This window comes from Salvelinus alpinus, chromosome 11, assembly GCF_045679555.1.
Source record: "Salvelinus alpinus chromosome 11, SLU_Salpinus.1, whole genome shotgun sequence".
NCBI lineage: Eukaryota > Metazoa > Chordata > Actinopteri > Salmoniformes > Salmonidae > Salvelinus > Salvelinus alpinus.
This window is the reverse complement of record NC_092096.1, coordinates 48,071,662-48,089,238: the sequence shown is the minus strand read 5'-3', so window position 1 is coordinate 48,089,238 and position 17,577 is coordinate 48,071,662. Positions and strand designations below refer to the sequence as shown.

Sequence of the window (17,577 nt, the reverse complement as noted above, 5' to 3'; positions counted from 1 at the left end):
GGATGGGCATTTGATTTCCATAGGGGGGCAAAACCTCATATGTGTGTACACTAATTAATGGGTGTTATAGTGAAGACCATAGGCAGTGTGTGAGTTTCACGTTTGGGGAAGCAATTTATCCTACCATTTCTACCGATCTGCTTGCACATTATCAGTTTCATTTAAATAATATTGTTTTCGTTTCTCAAAATCATTGTCATAGTTAATCATGAAAATCTGAATTAAAATGATAAAATCTAAAAGTAAAAATTCAGCTGACACAAGAGCACCAGCCTCTGCCATATGGACAAATTGATACACTGGGATCCATTGGCGGCTAAATAAATGAGTGCATGGAATTCAGTGATAGCCTATAGGCCAATGCAGCAGTAGGCCTATAACTTCCGTTGTCAACTAAGTAAAATGCATAGGCCTAAACAGGCAAATAAAAACAGGAGGCCTAGAAAATATCCTGATGAAAATGTAGATTCTTTCAATGGCATTCATCTCTCTACTCTGCCGGTCTGCCTCCCTTTCTACAGTATCTGTCATGAATTGAGCCATCACTAATGAAGTGCAATACTGTATCAAATCAATTAACTGGGTCTCACCTGAAGCTGTTGCTAGCTAACTTGCAACATTGTGTCAATTAGCCTATTCCAGGCCCTAAGTTTCCAGGCCAGTGGGCTCTGGACAGACAGCTGTTTTTGTGCAAGGGAGAAACGGTCAGGTATTTCACAACGTCTCCACAGGACATATGGAACAATCAGATAATTATATTTTGCTCTTTCACACAGGCTTGGTGATTATCGAGGCTGGGAGAGTGTTGGAAAGATTTTTTCAAATATTGTGAGGAACTATTTTAATTTTGTAATGGATGTTTCAAAAATACTTTGTTGACTTACTGTGTGAGGTGAAGAAAAAATGACTGAAAAGCTCAGCTTATTAGTGATAGATGTAGTGAGCTAACACAATCAGAAATCAGACATCCCCAAATAGGCACTTTCCTACATTTGCATGCAGCAGGCCAGGTAGGTAGGCCTACTTCTATGCGTGCTCAGGCGTTCGTGCACCCTCAACATTATCAGGATAGAGAAACCAGACACATGCTCATTGCTCACAGGGAGCACTCCAAACAAAAGACCATGAAAGAATTGACACATTTCATAAATTATGGTTATGAAATATAACAAAACTTGTTTCTCACAAGTGTAGCAGGTTGTGAACTCTGCAAACATCACTCGAATATAATTGCTTTAAATCAGCCTGCACATGAGGGCTCTCTCACAGTCTTTCTCTCTTAATCAATTCCATTCAAATTGTGACCAAAATTGATAGGCCTACTCCTGTTCAAGTATTCAGTCACCTTGACTTTCTTTACATTTTGTTACGTTACAGCCTTATTCTAAAATGGATTTTAAAAATTCCCTTATCAATCTACACACAATACCCAATAATCAATAATAATGTCAATAATAATGACAAAGCAAAACAATTTTTTTTTTAAACTACAAACAAAATATAACATTTACTTAAGTACTCAGACCCTTTACTCAGTACTTTGTTGAAGCATATTTGGCAGCGATAACAGCCTTGATTCTTCTTGGGTATGACACTACGAGCTTGGCACGCCTGTATTTGGGGAGTTTCTCCCATTCTTCTCTGCAGATCCTCTCAAGCTCTGTCAGGTTGGATGGGGAAAGTTGCTGCACAGCTATTTTCAGATCTCTCCAGAGATGTTCAACCGGGTTCAAGTCCGGGCTCTGGCTGGGCCATTCAAGGACATTCAGAGACTTGTCCCGAGCCTACTCCTGCGTTGTCTTGGCTGTGTGCTTAGGGTGGTTGTCCTGTTGGAAGGTGAACTTTCACCCCAGTCAGAGGTCCTGAGCGCTCTGGAGCAGATTTTCATTAAGGATCTCTCTGTACTTTGCGCCGTTCATCTTTGCCTCGATCCTGACTAGTCTCCCTGCCGCTGAAAAACATCCCCACAGCATGATGCTGCTGCCACCTTGCTTCACCGTAGGGATGGTGCCAGGTTTCCTCCAGACGTGATGCTTGGCATTCAGGCCAAAGAGTTCAATCTTGGTTTCATCAGACCAAAGAATCTTGTTTCTCATGGTCTGAGAGTCTTTAGGTGCCTTTTGGCAAACTCCAAACGGACTGTAATGTGCCTTTTACTGAGGAGTGGCTTCCGTCTGGCCACTCTACCATAACGGCCTGATTGGTGGAGTGCTGCAGAGATGGTTGTCCTTGTTGGAAGGTTCTCCCATCTCCAGAGGAACTCTGGAGCTCTGCCAGAGTGACCATCGGGTTTTGGTCACCTCCCTGACCAAGGCCCTTCTCCCCCGATTGCTCAGTTTGGCCGGGCAGCCAGCTCTAGGAAGAGTCTTGGTGGTTACAAACTTCTTCCATTTAAAAGTGATGGAGGCCACTGTGTTCTTGGGGGATCTTCAATGCTGCAGACATTTGTTGGTGCCCTTCCCCAGATCTGTGCCTCAACACAATTCTCTCTCAGAGCTCTACACACAATTCCTTCGACCTCATGGCTTTGTTTTTGCTCTGACATGCACTATCAACTGTGGGAACTTATATAGACAGGTGTGTGCCTTTCCAAATCATGTCCAATTAATTGAATTTACCACAGGTGGACTCCAATCAAGTTGTAGATACATCTCAAGGATGATCAATGGAAACAGGATGCACCTAAGCTCAATTTCGGGTCTCATAGCAAAGGGTCTGAATACTTATATAAAGATATTTATGTTAAATGTTTTTTTTTTTAAATAAATTTGCTAATATTTCATAAAACCTATTTTCGCTGTGTCATTGTGGGGTAGATTGCTGAGGATTTTAAAAAATTATGTAATCCATTTTAGAATAAGGCTGTAACGTAACAAAATTAGGAAAAAGTCAAGGGGTCTGAATAATTTCTGAAGGCACTGTATATCATAGGCTATGTAGGCCTATTGGATAACAGCACCATCATTTGGGATTTTTGGGGTTTGGGATCATAAAATGTCTTCAATGTAGGGCTCATTAGGCTCATGTAGCATCAGACTTGATTCTTCACGCTGATCAAAGCTCTAATCAAATCCAGTCATATTTATATGCTTTATATGCTTCAGAATGACAATCTGATTTTGGCGGGAAATACAGGGTTACCTGGGAGAAAAGTGATTTATTCTGGGGATCGAAGGTTTCTAAAATACTGGGAAAATATTGAACCCTATTACTCACACTCCCTCCCCTTCTTCTTGTCTCATCTTGTTAAATTATACTCGAGACTTATTATCTTCACACATATTTTAGATGCTTTTCACTGACAGATGCAACTCAATAATCACTAGGCCTATTGCCACATGCACTCCCCAAATTGTGGGCTTCCCGAATAGGGATAGGCCTATGTGCTTGTGATTTGAAACAATGTACAGCAATTTTTTTTAAAGAAGCTAATGATCCTCTGTGGCTAAGGCATTCTCTCTGGTGAAGTATTTTGAACAATTTTCTTTAGACATGAGTAATTAGTATGACAATCCATACTCTTATTTTTTCAAACAGTATCAGATACATGGTCTAAACATACTGAGAAATAGGGTTTCGCTCGCTTCTTTCTGTCGGGGCGCTTCTATGTCAAGTAAATCAATATTTCAATATTTTATTTGGAGGGGCAAGGAGGTAACGTAGGCGGGCCAGGCCCCCCTAAGTCCCGCCCGTAAATGCCTGCCCTTGCTTTATTACGCCGTTGTTCCTTTACATCGCCACAGAGTGGAGCTAATGCCTCATATTTGGAACATAGGGCTGGACTGTAAAGGATTGGAATTGGAACAATGCTGCTCTCTTCGGGCTCTTCAAGCGAAGTGCAGAGGCCTCCTCTGTTCCTAGCCCATTGTCACGTCGATAATGAATCATTGCATGAACCATTTTCTCCTATATGAGAACACGCACTGCCTATATTGTGGGACCCACATACAATAAACATACTGTAACTAACTTTCAAAGGCACTAACAAGTTTAGTCTGGCGTCAATCAAACAAACAATAATTCAAAAGGGAGACTTCACTCAATGACACTACACATTTTATAATAGCATACACATGGTCTATAATTATCCTTTAACTAATGTTCAAAAGCCACAAACAGTTGTTTAAGCATAGATTTATCTGAAATCTGTCTGTTGCTGTCTTTGATGCTGACAACAGGAAAGCTTAACAGTAGGCTCCATCCATCCATCCTTCATCTATCCATCCATCCATCAAGCAGAAGGGAGACTTTGTGCACAGATTAGAATTACGTTTTAATAAGAAATAAATAGCAGCATCACACAGAAGAAAACAACACTGTCTTGTGGATGATTGAAATTGTCAAAACATGAGAAGTGTCATTGACAAACATTCACAAGTAAATGGTATGAAAACCGGTGATTGATTGATTGATTGTAATGGAATGGAATAATAACACAAAATATCTTTAGCTATGGACCAGGGCATTATGCTGCGTTTATGACAAGTGGGAAACTTGGAAAATACTACTTGTACTGTAAACTGGGAGCAACAGGTTGTGTGCATTTTCATGCTTTGAACTCATTGAGAATGCCGATTGGCGAATGGTAAACAAGCTGCGTCAACCATAAACTAAAAGTACAGCTGTCATGCTCGTAAACAAACTACAGTGTTCAAAAACCATATAAATAGAACACATTACGTTTCCTATTTGCATTTAACTGCTACAAATGCTGTTATCAAGGGGATTTCTTTAGCAGGTGACAACAGAGCTCAGCATGTGGGAGATGTCGTGGGCACAGGGATGATAGATGACTATCCTACTAGTAATTACGAGTTGGAGGGGGGTTCAACTGGATTTTTCCCAGTTGTATGCTCATAGTTAAGAGATGTCATAAACCCAGCATTAGCGTGGCTTGCTAACGCTGAGAAGGGAAAGCTCAGTGCTAGCCAGAAGCACTAATGCCCTGGACCAGAAACAGCTATATTCTACACACACACACAGTTATGGCTAACATATACAGCTTAAAATAAATTGTTTAGGATACCTCTTGGCTTCGCTCTTCAATCGGAACGCAAACTGATTTCGGATCAGGCGCCCGTCCTCTCTGCAGTACTTTTCATTATTTTAGTTTAATGTTTTTGTCAGACTTTATGTCAAACATGTCAATGGGCCTGTAGCAACCCACCTTTTCAACCCAAAATTCTTATTTTCAACGTCTTTTCAACGTTATAATTTTGTCTGATAAAAGATCCAACATTACTAGCGATCGCTTAGGCCTTCTGTTCGATCTTCCTTATGGAAGAGAGAACTTGACATAGTGAGTGAGTTGATATGTTTTTGACCTTTGAACTTTGACCTGTGTAGAGCGGTCAGAGGTTGTCATATATACATTCATTCAGGTGCTCTGGTGTTTTGGTTGTGGTTGTTGCAGCGTTTGATTATGGGTTGTAGGAATAATATGGGTTGTAGGTCAGAGTGGGATATACTGTATAGGCCTGAAGGATTACTGTACATTTGGTTTGTTCTATGATAGGGTTATAGACTATGGTTATGGTTGAGTTATGGTCATACCTATGGTTGTAAAGATGTAAAGGGGGATTATCTTCTTGTGAAGTTAGGTTGGCTGTGTGAGACAAAAGCATGCACACAGTGCAGCCCTTCGGGACCTGCATTGCTGTTCATCCTTAACTTGACATTTTTCTGATCTTCTCAAAGAATGCTGTGTGAATCTGAGTGAGGTAATACATTATGATGTGTGAGAGAGATCCACTGTACACAGTGTTTCCAACCCCTTCATTGACCGACCCTCTTGAAAATGATTTATTTCATGCATTCATACAGGCACCACAAGGTGGAGCTGTGACACTATCACTGGGGCTATATTGTGTTCAGTTACATTCCTCTCTCCATTCAACATTACTAGTCTACCTATTAACTATTATTGGCCTTTTTATACACGCCTGCAGAGCTCGATTCAGACCTGTTGTATTCTTATGTAGTGTCCTAACCAGTTTTAACATGGTGCTGAACTGTTACTAAAATCCATAATACAGTTGAGTTTGGGTATATTTTAAGTCTTGAGTCTCTCTCTGTTCAGCCTTGTTCATGGCTTCTTCTTCTGTGGGTTTCTAGATTGAAGCAGTACTTTTCTATTACATCCAGGTCAAGATGAGTCCTTCCCATAGAGTTGGATAGAAGGCTCTTGTGCCACAATGCCACCTTTAACATGGACAGTGTCACTGAGGGCTTCCCATTATACAGATAAGAGATGGGCTTTCTAGTATCTCTATGGTTCTTCCTTGGCCCTGTGCTCTGTGGATGTGTCCACTGTCTCTCTATAAGACAAACCCAGTATTGTCCCCCTCTCTTGCACGCATCACAAAAGATGTCCATTCTGTCCATCCATCGTCACCCAATGAGACGCAGCGCTGGCGTAATTCAATTAACCAATCAACCAATCAGACGCTGCTGGTGCGCTCCACCTGGGCGTGGCAGAAGCTGCCGACCGAAAGCTTCAGCTCCGACATTCCGGGTTTTAATTCCGACATTATCCCGGGACATTCCATCTCCATCCCCATCCTGCCATCTGTGGGGTCGTCAGGTTCCATCCCTCTGATCATCCCATTCCCATCTACCCGGCCCCCTCCACCACCATTCCGACAGTTACTATTCCGGTCCACACTTCCCATCTTCCCATTCCCACCATTATGTCCAAATATGGGCACGATGGCATGTGACGTACACGGCATCGCCGTAACTGCAAGCGACTTACTACTAACTCTGGCGTTTGGCCCTGTGTTATACTGACAACGTATATAGCTGGAAAACGCCCTTCTATATGTCTTATTAAACAAGGTATACACTAAAGGGTTAACTCCGGAGGATATATATCCCACCCATACGAAGACGTTGAGGAGCTCGGCTAATAGCGGCTCATTGCATGTACCCTGGCAGAGGACGTATGTGACATTGGTGATGAAGAAAGGACACCACATGATCAGGAAGAGGAAGAACACAATCCCCAGCACCTAGAGAATAGGACAGATAATATAGAACACATTAGAACAAATTAGATTAGAGAACACAATCCTCAGAACCTAGAACAGAGTAGAATAGACAACATAGAACAAGATTAGTGTGGAGTATAAACGGTTATGGAATGCAATAGAACAGAATGGAAAATAATGAAATGGAAGAGACGAGAACAGAAAAGAAGATCATAGTTGTGTAAAGTTGGTCCTCACCTTGGAGGCCCGCCTCTCATTCTTGATGGCCTGCATCATCCCCCGTCTCCCGATACTGTCCCGTGGATCATGCCCCGTCGGCGAGCTCAGCTGGGATGCCACCTCGGAACTTGGAATTATGCTAATGTACTCTGAGGGGGAGGTGTTTAGGAGGCTGGTCTGCCGGACATGCTCTGCCCCTTTCTGGCAGCTCAGACTCCCTTGTCTGCTAGGAGGAGGAGCCTCAATGTTTATGGGTGGGACTTGGAAGTTTAGGGCCGGGGATCGGTGGTTTGAGGGAGTGGGCGGCGGGTGTAGTGGCTGATGGGAGGGAGTCTTCCCCTCGTAGAGGAAGACGGTTGCCTGGCGCTGGAGGACCTGGAGAAAGACAGACAGGATGTGATATTACAGCGGCCTAATTTTGTCCTACTGTTCTTATGTCTTATGTCTGTGTTTGCTGTGTGTATGAGCCACATGCCTTTTAAGGCAAAGACACATCTCCGATCCTATCAAAAAGGGAGCAAATGAAAACATGCCAACGCCATCTTAGTGGTTGTAGCCGGCAAAGTTGGGCCTGTGTTATATTTCCTCTCTGACAGACCAATGAGATTCAATCAGAGGCGGGACAAATACATGGCTAGCCAATCAAAAGACAGAACATCAAATGGCTATCCAATTAAAACATTCTCTGACAGACCTGTACGGTTAGGTAGTAAGACACCACCATGATGACCAATGGGATGAAGAAGGCCACGAACGAGCCAATCAGCATGAAGTGCTCCTCGTTGAGGACACAGCTTCCGTCAACAAACACCTTGTCCTTGTTATGGAGGCCGATGACCGGGATAGGCATTGACACTCCTAGTAGAAGGAGAGAGAGAAAGAGCGAGTGGTTAGAGAAGAAGAGAGAGAGATTAGAGAGAGACCGTTAAAGACATTGTCCTTGTAAAGGCTGATGACCGGGATAGGCTTGGACACTCCTAAGATAGAGGGAGAGAAAGAAAGAGAGGGATGAGATAGTAGGGAAGGAGGGAGGGGAGAGAAAGAAGATAGGGATAAGAGAAAGAAAAGGAGAGACAGATGAAGACGTTGTCCTTGTTGTGGATGCTGATTACTGTTATAGGCATGGACACTCCTGAGAGAAGGAGAGAGATAAATAGAAGGATGTGGCGAGGAGAGACATGAAGAAATTGTCCTTGTTGTGGAGGCCGATGACTAGGAAAGGTATGGATGAAAAAATAGAAAGAGAGAGAGAAAATAGGGATGATAGAAGGAAATAAAGAGAGTGGGACGGAGGAGAGGGATCAAGACTGTTTTTGTTGTGCAGACCTAATAAGCCTAATTAAATGTAGAGAGAAGGATGAAAGAAGAATACAGAGGGTTGAGAGAGAGAAGTGAGAGAAAGAGAGATAGAAAAAGGATAGAGAGAGAGACAAAAAGGTAAAGAGAGAGCGAGAGAGACAGAGAGACACATAGACAAAGACAGATAAAAGAGTAATTCCACGCATCCCTCTAATCCAGGGGTGTTAAACTTATTTTTCCCCCAGGGGCTGTATTCAGTCTTCAATGAGGTCTGCCAATATGTGCATTTCAGCTTTCATTTCTGTGATTATTAATGAGCTTGACACAGTCAAGAAACTGCATGAATTTGGAAAGTACTCAGACCCCTTGACTTTTTCTGCATTTTGTTCCGTTACAAAAACCAACCCAGGAGGTTGAAGGAATTGTCTGTAGAGCTCCGAGACAGGATTGGGTCGAGGCTCAGATCTGGGGAAGTGTACCAAACATGTTCTGCAGCATTGAAGGTCCCCAAGAACACAGTGACCTCATTCTTCAATGGAATAAGTTTGGAACCACCAAGACTCTTCCTAGAGCTGGCCGCCCTGCCAAACTGAGCAATCGGGCCTTGGTCAGGGAGGTGACCAAGAACCTGATGGTCACTCTGACAGAGCTCATGAGTTCCTCAGTGGACATGGGAGAACCTTCCAGAAGGACAACCATCTCTGCAGCACTCCAATCACAAATCAGGCCATTATGGTAGAGTGGCCAGATGGAAGCAACTCCTCAACATAAGGCGCATGACAGCCCGCTTGGAATTAACCAAAAGGCACCTAATGGACTCTCATACCATGAGAAACAAGATTCTCAGGTCTGATGAAACCAAGATTGAACTCTTTGGCCTGAATTCCAAGTGACACGTCTGGAAGAAACCTGGCACCATCCCTACGGTAAGGCATGGTGGTGGCAGCATCATGCTGTGGGGATGTTTTTCAGTAGCAGGGTCTGGGAAACTAGGTGTTCAAGAGAAATATGAATAGAGCAAAGTACAGAGAGATCCTTGATGAAAACCTGCTCCAGTGCACTCAGGACCCCAGACTGCCGCAAAGGGTCACCTTCCAACAGGACAATGACCCTAAGCACACAGCCAAGACAACGTAGGAGTGGCTTCGGAACAAGTCTCTGAATGTCCTTGAGTAGCCCAGCCAGAACCCGGACTTGAACCCGATTGAACTTCTCTGGAGAGACCTGAAAATAGCTGTGCAGCGACGCTCCCTATCCAAACTGACAGAGATTGAGTGGATCTGCAGAGAAGAATGGGAGAACCTTCCCAAATACAGGTGTGCCAAGCTTGTAGTATCATATCGAAGGAGATTCAAGGCTGTAATCGCTGCCAACCACAGTTCACAATACCCTGGCAAGCTGTGAGAATACTTGATGGATGATGGAAGCAGCGTGTTGTTGTTATTTATTTTGTTTTAAGCCTTGCCCAAACCATAGCTCTAACCTTAACCACTCTGAATTAATGCCTGAACTGTTAACCTTTGAATTGTTTCTGTTTTAAGCCTGTAACCACGCGGAATTAACCCCGTAACCACGCGAAATTATAGCATCCAAAAATAGACGTTCATCCATCATACTTCGAATTTCGCGATTGGTCTACCTCGGACCATGTCATCTGTTTAACACACACACACACACACACACACACACACACACACACACACACACACACACACACACACACACACACACACACACACACACACACACACACACACACACACACACACACACACACACACACACACACACACACACACACACACACACACAGAGGGACAGAGACACTGAGGCACACACACAACCTGACCTTTCACCCTGTCATCTGGCTGTCTACCAGACCCATTGACTTTACTTATCTATCCCATCCTCAAAGAGAGAAAGAGAGAGAGACAGATAGAGAGAGAGAGAAGGAGAGAGAATCATGTCTGTGTCAGTCTCACACAGTTTTGGAATACCACCACGCTTTACAACGAGAGAGGGAGGGAGAGAGAAATGGAGGGATAAACAGCTAAATAGCCAAGAGGTCTAGATGAGTAGGCAGAAAAAGAGGAAATAACAAAGTCTCCTTCTGCCTCTATTCATCAACATTTCCTAAAGGAGTACTCTGTGCGTGTGTGTGGGTGTGACGCATGCACCCATATATCCCCTTACCTACCTATAGATATGGTCCACACAGCTGCTATCTTCAACATAGCTTTAGTTCTGGAGTTGAAACGGCTGTGCTCTATAGGATTTCTTATGGCCACGTATCGATCCAGAGATATAGCACACAAGTGCATTATACTGGCTGTAGAGAAGAGAACATCCAGGTAGATCCAGATAGGACACAATGCACTGGGCAGGGGCCACGCATAGTCTGGAAGAGGAGGGGGGGTGGGGGGGGCGAGAAAGTCAGGTTAGATACAGTGCCTTCGGAAAATATTCAGACCCTTTGACTTTTTCCAATTTTTTTTAACTTTACGGCCTTATTCTGAAATGGATTAAAACAAAAACGAATTACTCAGCAATCTAAACACAATACCCGTTAATGACAAAGCCGAAAACAGGTTTTTAGAAATGTTTTCAAATTTATTAAAAATAAAAAACAGAAATACCTTATTTACATAATTATTCAGACACTTTGCTATGAGACTCAAAATTGAGCTCAGGTCCATCCTGTTTCCATTGATCATACTTGAGATATTTCTACAACTTGATTGGAGTCCACCTGTGGTAAATTCAATTGATTGAACATGATTTGAAAATAAATACACCTGTCTATATAAGGACCAACAGTTGACAGTGCATGTCAGAGCAAAAACCAAGCCATGAGGTCGAAGGAATTGTCCATAGAGCTCCGAGACAGGATTGGTATGAGGCACAGATCTGGGGAATGGTACGAAAACATTTCTGCAGCATTGAAGGTCCCCAAGAACACAGTGGACTCCATCATTCTTAAATGGAAGAAGTTTGGAACCAACAAGAATCTTCCTAGAGCTGGCTGTCCGGCCAAACTGAGCAATCGGAGAGAAGAGCCTTGGTCAGGGAGGTGACCAAGAACCCGATGGTCACTCTGACAGAGCTCTAGAGTTCCTCTGCGGAGATGGGAGAACCTTCCAGAAGGACAACCATCTCTGTAGCACTCCACCATTCAGGCCTTTATGGTAAAGTGACCAGATGGAAGGCACTCCTTAGTAAAAGGTACATGACAGCCCACTTGGAGTTTGCCAAAAGGCACATAAAGACTCTCAGAACATGAGAAACAAGATTCTCTGGTTTGATGAAACTCGTTGGCCTGAATGCCAAGTGTCACGTCTGGAGGAAACCTGGCACGGTGAAGCACGGTGGTGGCAGCATCATGCTGTGGGGATGTTATAAAGCAGCAGGGACTGGGAGACTAGTCAGGATCGAGGCAAAGATGAACAGAGCAAAGTACAGAGAGATCCTTGATGAAAACCTGCTCCAGAGCACTCAGGACCTCAGACTGGCACAAAGGTTCACCTTCCAACAGGACAACGACCCTAAGCTCACATCCAAGACAATGCAGGAGTGGCTTCGGGACAAGTCTCTGAATGTCCTTGAGTGGCCTAGCCAGAGCTGATCGAACATCTCTGGAGAGATTTGAAAATAGCTGTGCAGCAACACTCCCAATCCAACCTGACAGAGCTTGAGAGGATCTGCAGAGAAGAATGAGAGAAACTCCCCAAATACAGGTGTGCCAAGCTTATATACCCAAGAAGACTCAAGGCTGTAATTGCTGCCAAAGGTGCTTCAACAAAGTACTGAGTAAAGGGTTTGAATACTTTATATTAATTAGCCCAAAATTCTGAACCTGTTTCTGCTTTGTCATTATAGGTTATTGTGTGTAGATTGATGAGGGAAAAAAACGATGTAATCAATTTTAGAATAAGGCTGTAACCTAAAAAAATGTGGAAAAAGGGGTCTGAATACTTTCCGAAGGCACTGTAGTTATGACATTTTCAGGGCTAATGTGGAACACAGAGATTATTCAAATTAAAGCAGTATGAAATGAATATGCAATATTATGCAAAGTATGCACTTAATATGCAAATGAGGCAGTGCTGAAAACATAGTAACTTAAACCCATAATTTAAGGTAAGGTGATGTTATTAACACATCTTCATGTTTTATGTAAAACAGAGTTTGTAAAAATTTGAAACAAGTTATGAAATTAGAAAACAAGTTGTATACTACTTTATGCTAATTAAATACATAATAATATGCTAATTATTCTGTACAGCATGTTAAACCAATATATTTAAAATCAGAGGGTCATATTGTTAACATAATTGATGTTTTATGCAGAACTGGGAGCCACACACACACACCAGGGGTGGTAAGAATAATTGGGATTACATGATAATGAACAAAAAGCAGGGTTACTATTCAATAACCCAACTGATTAGGCCTAGAGTGCCAAATAATATGCCAAAGCCTGTGCACACACACTCACACACACACACACACACACACACACACACACACACACACACACACACACACACACACACACACACACACACACACACACACACACACACACACACACACACACACACACACACACACACACACACACACACACACACACAGCACCCCCACCAACACACACACACACCACATGACACACATAGAATGAGTATACCAAACATTAGGAACACCTTCTTAATCTTGAGTTTCACCCCCCTCTTTTGCCCTCAGAACAGCCTCAATTCGTTAAGGCATGAACTCTACAAGGTGTCGAAAGCATTTCACAGGACTCCTGCTTTTAGTGTCTGTGTGTCCTTGTGTGGTTTTACTGTGTATTTATTGTGATGCATGTATTGGCTGGTGCATTTCCCTTTTGGGGAGTAAATGGGCTATCAGGTTTTACTGTTTTACTAGCTATATTTTACATTAAGTGGTCACTTTCTGCGGTTTCTCCCCAGGTAGTAGTTTAGTAGTGGTGGGATTACTGTTCTTGGTTCATCCCAGATTGCCCGTTACGTGATAAAACATGCATCCTTACAGTTATCTATGAATGAATTCTGTCATCTTTCATTCTCGCTGTAACAGATGTTAAGGTTAGGCAATATTTTAAGAGCATTCTATTGCATTCGGATAGTAGTAATCAAGTTAATGTGCGTTACAATGTCTACTTCTACATTGTGTGTTTGCAAAGCATCTCTGCTAGTCATTTTATCTGAGCGTGACTCATATCTACCATCATCGTGCTTGGCCCAAATTCTATGGACCGCTTCATGTGCTGTCCAGCAGCCCGATATCTTTTTCTAAGCGGATGGCATTTGTCGTCGGCTAAACATTACTGGGTCTGTCCATTACTAAGTGTATATTCACAGAAGTGGGCATCCTGAGTGGCGCAGTGGTCTAAGGCACTGGGGATGTTCTTGTCCCATCGCGCTCTAGCAACTCCTGTGGCGGGCCAGGTGCAGTGCACGCTGACACAGTCGCCAGGTGCACGGTATTTCCTCTGACACATTGGTGCGGCTGGCTTCCGGGTTAAGCGGGCATTGTGTCAAGAAGCAGTGCGGCTTGGCTGGGTTGTGTTTTGGAGGACGCACGGCTCTCGACCTTCACCTCTCCCGAGTCCGTACGGGAGTTGCCGCGATGAGACAAGATTGTAGTTACTAGTTGGATACCATGAAATTGGGGAGAAAATGGGGTAAAAAAATAAATAATAATAACTAATATATATATTGTCACGAATCCCGTTTCCTGAGTCTGTTTTTTGCCTGTGTTCTGTCCTGGAGTGTTTTTTCCGGCGTCCTGGAACGCACCCTGTCTGGTTGCCGGGCAATGTAGCCAGTTGGGAGAGTTCTGATTACCCGCACCTGTATCCCATCAGCTATCTGCACACCTGGTCCTGATCATCATCTCTCCTCTTCTTAAGCCCGGACCTGACATCCATTTCCTGCCGGATCGTTAGCCATGAACAGTATGTTGTGCCCACGAACCAGCCTCCAGTTGATAGAGTTTGTTTTGTTTTGTTTTGTTGTTTTGTACGTCTTGCTTGCCTTTAACTTACCTCCGTTTGTTCTGTCTACAGCCATTCACCCGGAATCCATATCCCATCCCTGTCTGCTCGTCGCCAGTTTTTGTTTATCCCTTGGATCTGCCTATCCACTCCCATCAACACACCTCCGCTGCCCGCTCCGCCACCTGGAACTATCTACCTCCACGTTCTCATTTATTAATAAATACTCACCATCTTCATACTCACCTTGTCCTGGTCTGCTTCTGGGTCCAATTTTGGTAAACCCTGACAGAACGATCCGGCCAGCGATGAACCCAGCGGACCTGGACTCCGTTTACCATGCAATTACCCAGCAGGAGAAGATGTTGGGACAACACAACACGGCGCTACACGAGATAGCGGGTTCAATCCGGAACTTATCGGCTAGCTTAACGAGTATCCAGGATCAGCGCAGTTTGCCGGCGGATCATCCACCACCTGTTTCACCCATATCACCTGCCGATTCGGGAGCGGGTTCCTTCCGTGAGCCCAAGGTTCCGACACCGGATAAGTACGAGGGAGATTTGGGAGGATGCCGTTCATTTCTTTTGCAGTGTGGGTTAGTTTTTGATCTGCAGCCCTACTCTTACGCCACAGATAAGGCTAGGATAGCTTTTGTTATTGAGCTTCTGCGTGGTAGAGCTCTGGAATGGGCTTCAGCCGTTTGGGAACGACGGGACACCTGCATGACGTCATACCAGGGTTTCACGGCAGAGATGAGAAAGCTTTTTGACCATCCAGTCCGAGGTAAGGACGCAGCTAAACGTTTGTTCTCTCTTCGCCAAGGAGCTCGCAGTGTGGCAGACTTTGTGATTGAATTCAGGACATTGGCTGTGGAGAGTGGTTGGAATGAGGAATCACTACAAGCGGCTTTTTACCAGGGGTTGTCGGAGCAACTCAAGGACGAGCTGATCTCCTATCCAGAGCCTAGTGACCTAGACAGTTTGGTCACCTTAGCTATTCGGGTAGATAATAGAGTCCGAGAGAGAAGGAGGGAGAAGCAGTGGGGTCCGTCTAATCAATCTGAGACTCGGTTACCATTCGAGTCAGGAAGTGGACCAGAACGTGTTGATCATTATTCCCCACACAGGATTAGTGGAGGGGTCTTGCCGTCAGATCCTGAACCCATGCTTATAGGGCGACACGGGTTAACTAAGGTGGAGCGCCAACGTAGACGTGAGACCAACAGCTGCCTCTACTATGGTAGCTCGGGACATTACATCTCCGCTTGTACTCAGCGCCCGTTAAACTGCCCGGCTCGCTAGTTTTGGGAGGTCTTTTAGCGAGCCAGTTTCAACCTCTCAAGAACCCTGTCAGACCCTGTTTTCCTGCGACCCTCATGAATAAGAATCAGAGTTTAGCGATGAACGCTTTTATTGATTCAGGTGCCGATGGCAGCTTTATTGATGCCGATTTGGTGGAACAGCTGGGGCTTTCCAAGGAGCAATTGCCGAAAGCCATTGAAGCTACCACTCTGAACGGCAGTAGTCTGGCACGGATCACTATGAAGACTGAACCGGTTAAGATGTTGTTGTCGGGGAATCATTCAGAGGTTATCTCCTTCTTCATTTTGTCCTCGCCCCATGTTCCCCTGGTTCTTGGTTACCCCTGGCTGAGAGAACACAATCCCTCGGTTGATTGGGTGACGGGTAGGGTAACTAGTTGGAGCATTGAGTGTCATGCTAACTGCCTTAGGACTGCCTGTTCTCATGCTATCCCCAGTCAGGGCAGTGAGTCTGCTCCCCCTGATTTGTCCCTGGTTCCAGAAATATATCACGATTTGGGTGAAGTATTCAGTAAGCAGAAGGCTCTGTCACTTCCTCCCCACCGACCTTATGACTGTGCGATTAAGCTGTTCCCTGGAGCTGCCTTTCCCAAGGGACGATTATACAGTATCTCTCGACCTGAGCGTGAGGCCTTGGAGACCTACATCAAGGAGTCTCTAGCTGCAGGTCTCATTCGCCCCTCGTCATCACCCCTGGGAGCAGTATTCTTTTTTGTGAGCAAGAAGGATGGCTCACTTCGACCGTGTATTGATTATCAGGGTTTGAATGATATTACGGTCAAAAACAAGTATCCCCTGCCCTTGATGAGCTCTGCGTTCGACTCATTACAGGGTGCTACGGTGTTTACGAAGCTTGACCTACGCAATGCTTATCATTTGGTTCGGATCAAAGAGGGGGACGAGTGGTTGACTGGGTTCAATACACCTATGGGACATTTCGAGTACCAGGTGATGCCGTTTGGACTGACCAACGCTCCTGCTGTGTTCCAAAGTATGGTGAATGACGTGCTGAGAGATATGATTGGTATTTTTGTGTTCGTTTACCTGGATGATATCCTCATCTTCTCGAGGGAGCTTTCTAGCCACGTCCAGCATGTCAAGCAGGTCCTGCAGCGGTTATTGGAAAACCGTCTGTTCGTGAAGGCTGAGAAGTGTGATTTTCACGCCCACACTACGTCCTTCCTCGGGTACATCATCTCCAGGGGAGAGATCAAGATGGACCAAGAGAAGGTTCGGGCGGTTCGGGATTGGGGCCAGCCCGGTACGAGATTGCAGCTCCAGAGATTCCTGGGATCTGCGAACTTCTATCGGAGGTTTATCCGGGATTACAGCCGGGTGGCCGCTCCTCTTACTGCCTTGACGTCTTGTACCAGGAATTTCTGTTGGACTCCTGAGGCAGACCGAGCATTTCTGGACTTGAAGAGCCGATTCACCAACGCCCCGATTCTCTCTCAACCTGACACTTCCCGTCAGTTTGTTGTTGAGGTGGACGCGTCTGATGTGGGGGTGGGCGCCATCCTGTCCCAGCGTAGCTCCACTGACGGTAAACTCCATCCCTGCGCCTTCTACTCTTGTCGTCTTTCACCAGCTGAGAGAAACTACGATGTGGGTAACCGGGAGCTTCTCGCTGTGAAGCTTGCCTTGGAGGAGTGGCGTCACTGGTTGGAGGGAGCGGAGCAACCGTTTGTGGTCTGGACGGACCACAAGAATCTGGCTTACGTGCAATCGGC

General features: G+C 44.7%; 1 protein-coding gene across 1 annotated transcript in view; it reads right to left on the bottom strand.

Annotated features, from left to right (window-relative positions):
* Positions 1–4,254: 4,254 nt before the first annotated feature.
* Positions 4,255–17,577, bottom strand: part of LOC139534274 (5-hydroxytryptamine receptor 2C-like) — a 31,299-nt gene continuing 17,976 nt past the window's right edge. The window contains exons 3-6 of the mRNA XM_071333302.1: positions 10,705–10,905; positions 7,903–8,066; positions 7,227–7,583; positions 4,255–7,010 (exon numbers count right to left, since the gene is read on the bottom strand). Of these exons, the coding sequence (XP_071189403.1) occupies positions 6,441–7,010; positions 7,227–7,583; positions 7,903–8,066; positions 10,705–10,905 (1,292 nt within the window). The 3' untranslated portion in view covers positions 4,255–6,440. The remainder of the gene's footprint in view (positions 7,011–7,226; positions 7,584–7,902; positions 8,067–10,704; positions 10,906–17,577) is intronic.